Source organism: Giraffa tippelskirchi, chromosome 5 (genome assembly GCF_054371585.1).
Source record: "Giraffa tippelskirchi isolate mGirTip1 chromosome 5, T2T-mGirTip1v1.2.pri, whole genome shotgun sequence".
NCBI classification, from domain to species: Eukaryota; Metazoa; Chordata; class Mammalia; order Artiodactyla; family Giraffidae; genus Giraffa; species Giraffa tippelskirchi.
Genome location: NC_137279.1, coordinates 9020468 through 9030388, shown reverse-complemented (window position 1 = coordinate 9030388; position 9921 = coordinate 9020468). Strand labels below are relative to the sequence as shown.

Genomic DNA, 9921 nt, shown 5'->3' with positions numbered 1-9921 from the left:
TTTCCGAGCGGCCCTCTTCCTAGGTCCCGGGCTGAGCCAGGTCCCGGCCTAGGGACCGGGCGGGCCCCAAGGGCCTCGACCCACGGACAGCGGGATCCCCGGCGCCGGCTGCGGCGGCGGCGCGAGCGGGCGGGCGAACGACGGCCGCCGCGCCTTCATTAGAGGGCGCTCTGGGGGCGGCTCTGCAGCAGTGCCGACTCCCGCCGCTTCCTCCCCACCCGCCCCTCCCCGCCAGCCCCGGCGAAACGCGGCCGGGCCCCGGGGACCGAGTCTCGGCGCCGCCGGGGGCCGGGTGCGGGCTGCGCCGCTCCTCCTTCCGCCGGCCATGCAGTCTTCCGGCTCCTCTGGCTCCCGCAGCCCCGGCCGGGGCCGGGCCGGCCCGAGGTGAGTCCGGGCTCGGCGGGCGCAGGCCCCGCGGCTGCCGCAGGCTGGGCCCCGGGGAGGCGCTGTTGGGTGTGTGGGGGGAGGCGGGGAACGGGTGTCGTCGTCGCGTGGCCCGGGGAGGAGGCGGCGGCGGCGGCATGAGGGACGAGGGCGCGGTAGGCCCCAAGGAGGAGGCGGGGGCGCGGGGCATCCGCCCGCCTCCCTGGGACCCGCCCCGGTGACAGGTCCGGCCTCTGAGTCCCCGCCGTCCCCTCTGTCCGCAGGCAGCCGCGAGGGGAGTAGGGCGCCCTCGCGCCCGCTCGCGCCGCACCTCGGCCGCCGCCGCCGCCGCGTCCATGACCGCGACCCCTCGGCCGAGGACACCCGCCGCCGCCGCCGCGCCCCGGGCCGCCGACCCCCGGCCCCGCTGGTCCCCGCGCTCTACCGCCCGCCGCCCGCGCCAGCTGAGGTGAGCCCGGCGCACGGGCCGAGACCGCCGGCCGCTATCCCTCCCACAATTAGGACCCCGCGGCCGGCCCCAGCCGCCCCCCTTACTGAAGCGCCGCGGTCGCCTCTTCCCCGCTTCTTTCATCAACCCCGGCTCCCCTGCGCTCCGGCCGCGGACGGGGCTCGTCATCCCGGGCTCTGCGCCTTCTGTCGCCGCCGCCGCTCCCCTCCCCCTACTCCCGTTCTTCCTCCTTTTCGCCTTATTATCGCCCACTTTCTTCCTCTCAGCCGCTCACCCTTTTGCCCGCTTTTCTGGTCCCCCTCCTTTTCCCCCACCCTCCCCCACACACCTAAGAAAAAAGGAACGCCAGACCTGATTTGCCGCAAATGAACCATTTTAGCGTCACTCTTTTTTTTTTTTTTTTTGCTAATGCGAGAGACCGTTTTAAAGGATGAATCAGTGCAGAAGGGTGGTGGTGAGGGTCCCCAGGGCGCAGTGCCTGGGAGATCTGGATCGAGAGGTGCCCGCCTCAGTCTTGTCTTCACTCCTGTCAGTTAGGGAGCTGCCGAAGGCGTGTGAGGCAGGTCGCTGTGTTGTTTCTTCCTCAAAGTCCAGCCGAAGACTGCAGTGAGACGCGGTTGCGGGCCGGCCGCTGAGGAGTTGGTGGGAACAGTGTTATCATTTGCTAAATATATTATGACATAGCCTGTGCCTCCGTGAACTGCTCCCTTGACCTTGTGGGGCTCCTCCTCCACTAGCTGTCCGTCCCCCTCTGGAATTTCCCGGACGGATCGCTGAGGTGCTACAGCGGAGGGGAAAGCTTAGATCCTCGATTTTTTTTGTTTTGTTTTGTTTTGTTTTTTCATTTGTTTTGGTGCTGGAGGTGATTTCTCTATTAATGACTGTCTAGATGTGTTCACTCCGTTTTCCTTTTTAAATGAATTTTCTTTTCACCTCAGAAAGACAGGACAGACTTCGATGTGAGAATGGCTGTGACTTTGGAAGAAGCTCCGTGGCTGGGCTGGATCTTGGTGAAAGCCCTGATGAGGTTTGCCTTCATGGTTGCCAACAACCTGGTTGCGATTCCATCCTACCTCTGCTATATAATCGTGCTTCTGCCCCTTCGACTGCTGGACAGCAAGCGGTTCTGGTACATTGAAGGAATGATGTACAAATGGCTTTTAGGAATGGTGGCTTCTTGGGGATGGTATGCTGGATATACAGGTAAGAGCATGAGCAGTTTTTAAAATGCATATTTGAAAATGTGTAATGTTTGCCTTAAATCAGGAGCCATGTTTTAAAAAAAAATGTATATTACACTTCAAGTGGAAGATGCTTTGACTATTGTAAACACAGAGAACAATTCTATTGAGTTTTTTTTTAAGAATTCTAATTTAGAAAGGATGATATTTTCAGAAGTATAATTTCATAATTATATATTGATAAATTCCTTAAATAATGGCTTTTAATGATTGACATGTACTAAAATCCATCAGTGTAAGCTGTCCTAGAGGAGTAGGAGTGAGTTTTATAGGACTTCAGGGGTTATTAAATGAAGAGGTAAGATGTTTAGCTCATAATCATTGGGCATTAAGAACAAGTACTGAGCCCTATTTGTGCTAAGATAGTTTAATAAAAGTTTTTTCATTTAATGTGTATTGTACTTGTGTTCACATTTGAAGCCAAGCAAAGGGTGGCTTTTTTTCTGCTTTGTATGTTTCCTTTGTTTACTAGAATCTATATCTTATCTGATAATTCTATATTAGAATATTAAATGTAAGAAATTAAGTTTTATCCCTGTTAAGCTAATATATCTTCAGTGTCTTTTAATAGATTTTTATTTCTACAAGAGTAATGCTATTCTAAAGCGAACTTTTAAAGAACTGAATGAAAAATAATGTTTATTTTCTGCTTATAAGCCTTACATGCTTTGAGAACTTGTGGCCTGGTTGTGAAAATTGTATACTATTATGTTTATTTGACATTTCCCCTCTAAAAAGAAGGATAACGAAAAAAGCATTGAGGTTTCTGGCACTTGTCTTGGACATTGAGGCTTTATCATAGAATTTTATAACTGATAAGCTCCTTAGAGATAGTGCCACAGATGCTGTGGTCAGTGGAGTCTGTAGCTTATATCTTGGAAGAGTGAGCAGGGTACTTTTAGGGTCGAACAGCACCACAGATCCCCACTTAAAATTTTCTGTCTCCCTCTTTCCTGCCCAGGCAACATCTGCAGATTTTGTGTACACACACAAGGGCACTGACAGCACACAGCTTTTATGGAGTCTGACGGTCTCTTGCTAGGTTAGCGTGCTCTTAGTTGCCCCAGATGAAGCCTTTTCTCCTTGTGGCAATGCCATTTATTATCCTGCAAGACCGGAAGCCCCGGGGGATCGTATATACGCATTGCTTCTTTGTTATGTGTCTTGTTGAGATTCCAGTGGTCTTTAGATACCGGTAGGTGAACTTCTGGTTCTCTTTGGGGGGACCTGGTGGTAGCAGCAGTAGCAGGAGAGAAAAGAAAATGAAGTAAAAGTGAAGTTTTGTCTATGGTGCTGAATTTTTACCTGTGCTGCACTGCTATCATAGAATTGCTTTACTCTATAGAGTCTGAGCTTCCCCCAACATGCTGTGCGGTACTAGTGGTTTGTTCTTTGCACTGTATACTTAAGTTTGCTTGTTTTAAATGAGCTCATAGTATTTCTAGATAAAAGTTCTAGAAGTTCATTCTACTTAAAAAGAATGAAATTACTGAAATATTTGTGCCTGTGTGTGTGTTTGTGGAATATTTATGTATGTTAGCATGATGAGAAGCTGGAAAAAAATAATTTGGCATTGACCTTGAGATTAAGGAGTGCAGTGGTGCTGACCGAAGTTAAAGTTAATTATGCTGTGGCTACAGCAAGGCTACAGTATATTTTTAAGCATATTTTCTTGGAGTGTCTCTTCCTTGCTGCCTATAAAACCACACAGTTTCTTTGGCCACCTGCTTGGAAGGTGGTCTTGGCATGCTCTGCATATTTTAATCTCTCTGAAGCATCTGCTCTCCTTCAAGGTACTGCTTTTTGACCATTTGATTGGTTTGTCTCATTTAAATATAGAATATCTTAGTATGTGCCTTTTAAATGGTCTTCCTATAGGTAGACTACTTCTCAAGGGTCTGGTCATAACAGAACGCAGATGAGGTCAAACAAATGTAGGAATGACTTTTGTTGAAAGCCACAACTAGGTCTAAAGAAGCAAACATAAGCAGGGGTTGATGAGTAGATATAGCCATAAAGAGGTTGTGTTGGGCTTTGTGTGGATTATATGTTTCATTTCTTACCTTTGTATCAAGGAGAGAGTGGGCCTGAGTTTTTTTTTCCCCTTCCCCTTTCCCTGTTTTTAAGGTTCACACAATGGAAAATTGAGCATTGCCAAGCAATGCTGCTCAGTGTATCTAGTATGTTTATGTTTTAGAATAAAAATTGCCACTTTGTTGAAAGACCACTTCTAAGGAAACTTTAAATGTTAATGAGCTATTAACTAGGAAACTCAAAATTGAATATGGGTATAGAATATCAAATTTTCAAGTTGTGACATTCAGTCTAATGTAAGTGAACTACTCAGCTTTGCTGCTGAAGACTTATGTTGATTATATAATCTACACTGCCCCATATAGTAGTAGCTGCCAGCCATATTTGACTGTTTAAATTAATTAAAATGAAATAAATTTAAAACTCAGTTTTTCATTCACACCAACCACATTTCAAGTGCTCAGTACTAGGTGGCTAGCGGCTACTGTAGTATACAGTGGAGATAATAGAACATTTCCATCATCACAGGAAGTTCTATTGAATAGAGCTGATAAATAGTAGGTGTGACTTTTTCCTATTTCTTAGAAAAAGTGCATTTTATCTTTATAAAAGAATGTTTTTCTCAACATAATTCTAAACAGATTTCTTTGGGGGAAGACAGGAAGATTTATTTAAGTTTTATAACACTGTCCTTTAATTTGAGGCAAATATCACAAAAAAATGAGTCCTTTAAACTCAAACACACTTCTTAGGTGGAGAATGGTGAGACTAGTTAAGTCTAAGAACTTAACTGGATGTTCTTGTACTTGATTTGTGTTCTCAGATCTGGAGTGCTATCTGTGGACCCAGAAGAGGGAAAAGGATTTTCTGGTCTCTCTGCCCATTTCTGATTTTACGTTTTCTGTTCAGGGGAACACATTTCTTGAAAGAACTCTGAGGATGCTGGGGTTTCTTCATCTCTAGTTTGCTACTAGGTAGTGATGATTGTTGTGATCACATTTCCTTCAATGGCAAGTGCTGTCCATGCTTCTCAGGTTGAGGGAAAGTTGTGTACTGCCTTGCTCTCTTATTTCAAGAGCAAACCAAAAGCCCTACTCCTTAATGATTCACATCTACCTGCTTTATTCAGAGCCAGGATAAATCAGCACACTCCCTCGTCTTCAGTTTAAGTGAAGATTGGCAAATCTCAGTGAGATATTTCTTTAAAATAATATGTGTTTATTTAAAATAGATTATTATGATTTTCATTCACTTCTTTTTATAAATACATTGTTCTCCATCCAAACACATCTAATTAAAGCCTCTTGCACAAAATCCTTTAAAAATATTCACTGTAAGTAGAAGCTCCAGAATTTCTTATACAGGATGAGGGGAGTCTTTTGGGCCACAGTCTGGCTGGAAGAGAGAGAGGTGCCAGGGGACTTAGCACCAAGCTGTCTTTGCTTCGCAATCCTTATTTCCCTTGGATTGGGTATTTACTTGGATGGCTGATGGGGATTAGGTTTAGCTTCCTCCCACTCTCCAGGGGACAGCTGTCATGGCTCCATGTTAGTCTTTGTTGGGTATTTGATTATTTGATAGTGTTTTACGTTTTTTTGCTGGGATATTCATTGTGTGAGGAAATTAATTATTATGAATTTTGTCTGCCTGACATTTAAGAGTTTTAATCTAGCGTAGTATTTTTCCACCTTTGAGCCATAAACCTATTTAACGTGTCAGGACAAACATTAGAAAAAAAAAAAAAACGTGAAATAGAAAAGATCAGAAGTATGTGTATTTGTACTGGGTGGGTGGTCACTCAGTCATGTCCGACTCTTTGTGACCCCATGGACTGTAGCCCGCCAGGCTCCTCTGTCTATGGGATTCTCCAGGCAAGAATACTGGAGTGGGTCGCAGTGCTACAGATTTCATTTATTATTATTATTTTTTTTTTTTTGCTGTAAGCCCTGTCAGCATTTGAAAGACATTCTTCTGGTGGAAAGAGAACTGAAATTTAGAATCTTGGGAGTCAGCTGTCTTGATCTAGCTTTAACTTTAACATCTCTACCTAACTAGTAGGAGGGAGAGCCTTACCTGCTCTGTGCCGGGTGGCTGTGAGCTTCCTATAGACAGAGATGTAGAAGGAAATGGCACCCCACTCCAGTACTCTTGCCTGGAAAATCCCATGGACGGAGGAGCCTGGTAGGCTGCAGTCCATGGGGTCGCAAAGAGTCAGACGCGACTGAGCGACTCCACTTTCACTTTTCCCTTTCATGCACTGGAGAAGGAAATGGCAACCCACTCCAGTGTTCTTGCCTGGAGAATCCCTGGGACGGGGGAGCCTGGTGGGCTGCCATCTTTGGGGTCGCACAGAGTCGGACACAACTGAAGCGACGCAGCAGCAGCAGCAGCAGTGTTCTTTATACACCTAGAACCCAGTTCATTGCCTGATGCTCACAGGGTGCTCTATAAGTGTTCTAAGTTTTTGGTTTTTTTTTTTCAATGAATCCCTTCTTTCATTCTTAGTCCCAGCTGACCTCCCATTCCCCCCTTGGAAGCATGGCATCTTAATCACTGGACTGCCAGGGAAGTCCACTGCCTACCTTCCTAATTTTGATATCAGACCTTTCAGGAAGGTAGGCAGCTAAGGCAGCTCAGTCTGTTATCAATATCATTGCAATCCACAGAATATAAACCCTGAACTGGATCATGTTTTTCATACACATGCACACATACCCACATACCGACTACAATACCACAGTCGTTAATTTAACACACCTTAATTGAGCTTCTAGTTTGTGTGTGAACAGGTGCATAAGACATAAATTATGACTTTAAGTTGTTTACAGCAGCTTTGGTGGGAAAGACAGTGCCACTAACAATGAACACATCCTGGTGTAAGGCTTAATGGAGATGTGCCACAGGATGAAAGAGGAAGGGCTGCTGATCTTGCCCCGGAGGTAGGTGGTAGCAGAGAGGAAATAGGGAATTTAGGATAGGAGCAACTTTACATTCTTTTTTTTATAGGGAAATATTTGTCTGTGGGGCTAATTCTATCATCAGTAATTATAATAAATTTAAAAGATTTGAATAATGCATCAGTTTGAAATTTGCATCTCTATGATGATAATATTAGCTAACATTTATTGCAATGTAAGCTAAGCAGTGTTTGACGAGTTTCAGTCATTTAATGCTCACAGCAGTCTTATCAAGTTGGTACTATTATTATCCTCTCCTTTTGTTATTGATGTTGAAATTGAAACACAGAGATTTCACAGTTACTTCCTCTTATGCATTAACCGAGTTGATGCTGCCACAAGTGTATTTTTGTATTTATAGAGCCATTATTGACCTTTATATTGTATTTTTAGAATGTTTCTTTATTTTTTTACTACCCATACTTTTGTTTCTGAGGCCGGAAATCTCTGAAACTACAGATTTTTAACTCCTGAAAGCAATCTCATGGCTGTGGATTTCTGCAAGAGGTTAAAAAAATTGTTGCTTCAACAGAATTATTTTTAATAAATAAATTGAGAACAACTCAACCGAAATTTTAGTTTTTGAGTGCTTAACAGTAGATTGTCATCAGGATGAGCAGGTATTGCAATGATATTAGATCAACAGCTGATCTTGACGTAAATACAAGTGAGGAGTGCTCAGTAAAGTGTATTGATTTTTATGTGGAAAATTTTTATATACCATTAACTTGGCAATTTGATATCTAGTCTTATTTCAAAGATTGTATATTTGTATATAGTTGAGTAATTATTATATAGTTTTAAGATATATATATGTTATATTTAATCATGTACACATACCCTATACATACATTGTTACAGAAGCACATGAAACATTATTTGCAGTTCTTGTAGAAGATAAGACCTCAGATTCTGGAATCAAAAAGAGCTGAAATCAAAAAATTCCTACTTTCTTTTTGTTTACATTTGCCTTGTATATCTTTGCCCATCCTTTTGTTTTCTAACCGTTTAAATTACCTTGATTTACCTGTATCTTTCAATCAGCATGAAGATAGGTTTTGCTCTATGAGTCAATTTGAAAATCTCTTTCAACATGAGTTGAATCCATTTACATTTATTGATATGTCAGACTTTTTTTCTGGGGTCTGTCATTATATTTTATATTTTCTGTTGTAAAATATATAAATGTTAAGTCTTTCACTGTGTAGTCTTCCCTTGCTTTCTTGTTCTTTTGAGGTTTGTGTTTTTGTCTTATTAGTTGCTTTATATGATATTTTTATATTACAGTTCACAGTAACTGTTAGTTTTCTTCTATGAAAAAAGGTAAAAGTTTTTTAAAATATTCTCTTCTCTCTTCTCCTTTCTCTTATCACTCAATTTTAGTCAATAGTGAATAGTATTTATTCACTATTGTATTTACATTTGCACTGTTATGTATGCTTTTAGCTCTGCTACTTGATTTGTAAGCTTTAAGGCTATCTGTTGACTCCCAGCTGTTAACATCAAGGTAATGCTGCTGCTGCTGCTAAGTCACTTCAGTTGTGTCCAACTCTGTGTGACCCCATAGACGGCAGCCCACCAGGCTCCCCCGTCCCTGGGATTCTCCAGGCAAGAACACTGGAGTGGGTTGCCATTTCCTTCTCCAATGCATGAAAGGGAAAAGTGAAAGTGAAGTCGCTCAGTCGTGTCTGACTCTTAGCGACCCCATGGACTGCAGCCTACCAGGCTCCTCCGTCCATGGGATTTTCCAGGCAAGAGTACTGGAGTGGGTTGCCATTGCCTTCTCCGATCAAGGTAATGAGTTAGCTTATTATACTTCCTTCTCCCATCACCCAATTTTTGTTATTTGAATTTATACATTATTATAGCCTGTAGTGTTTGTGTTCTGTCACCTTTATCTCTTTCTGTTTTAGTCTTAATTTTTCAGTTAAATATGTGTAATGCTCACCCAGATACTTTTGCAGAAGTTTTTCCTAGTTGGTTAAAGTTTGTCATCTGGTAGTTTCTCAGTAATGAATCATGAAAACAAAAGGGAATATTATTCTAACAACGTTTTCAGAACTTCTTTTTATTGCTTTACATTTAGGATGGCTTAGCAGATAATAAAGTCCTTGGCTCACTCTTTATTTCCTTGAGCATCTTACAGGTTTATACAATGTCTTCTGGTATTAAAAGTTGCTGTGTAGATGTGTGAAGCCAACTTGAATTTTTTCCCATTATTAACGATTTGATCTTTTTGCCTATTGGCCTAATGGATTCTGTCTCTAATGTTTAGTAATTTTACTAGGATATGCTGACGTAGAATACATTGGCACATGTGTGCTCTTTTAGTATGTAGACTCAGATCTGTTTGTATTTCAGGAAAGTTTTCTTTAATTACATCTTTAAATGTTTGTTTTGTTTGATTATTTTTGTTTTCTTTCTTGGCGACCCTAATTATATGTCTGTTGGATCTCCCCTTGTGCGTCTTTTCTGTTTGTTATTTTCCTCTAATCCTCTTAAACCCTTTTTCATTTGTTTCTACCTTTAATGTCTCTCACTGTGTCTTCTGCAGCGTCCCTTTTCTGTGTTCTCCTTTCAGTTTCTCCATGTCTGTGATGCTTTTGTTTATCCTCCTGTTTCTTCCTCGAGTTCCGCTAGTTCATGCTTCTTTTGTTCCTGTTGTCTAGTCAGTTCTTCCTTGGGTTCTTACTATATTTATGCTTTGTGATCATCTTCATATTGGAGTGACTTCATTAATTAATTTCTGAATTTCGTGCAAGAGTATGTGGTTACAGTTTTTATTTTCTCTGTTGTAATGTTTCTCTAGCAGTATTCTTTGACAGTTGGTATGTTATGCTGCTCATTTCTACTGTTT

General features: G+C 42.7%; 1 protein-coding gene across 12 annotated transcripts in view; it reads left to right on the top strand.

Moving 5' to 3' along the window:
* The first annotated feature begins 239 nt into the window (after positions 1 to 239).
* The window catches only part of LPGAT1 (lysophosphatidylglycerol acyltransferase 1), an 80990-nt gene continuing 71308 nt past the window's right edge, over positions 240 to 9921 (top strand). For 2 of the 12 annotated variants that reach the window (XM_081489729.1, XM_081489730.1), the window contains exons 1-3: positions 240 to 384; positions 648 to 832; positions 1771 to 2035. In XM_081489729.1, coding sequence (XP_081345855.1) covers positions 1798 to 2035 — 238 coding nt within the window. In that variant the 5' untranslated portion in view covers positions 240 to 384; positions 648 to 832; positions 1771 to 1797. Of the gene's footprint in view, positions 385 to 639; positions 1695 to 1770; positions 2036 to 9921 lie in introns of those variants that run through there. The other 10 variants (XM_081489718.1, XM_081489724.1, XM_081489722.1 and 7 more) reach the window with 6 other exon arrangements.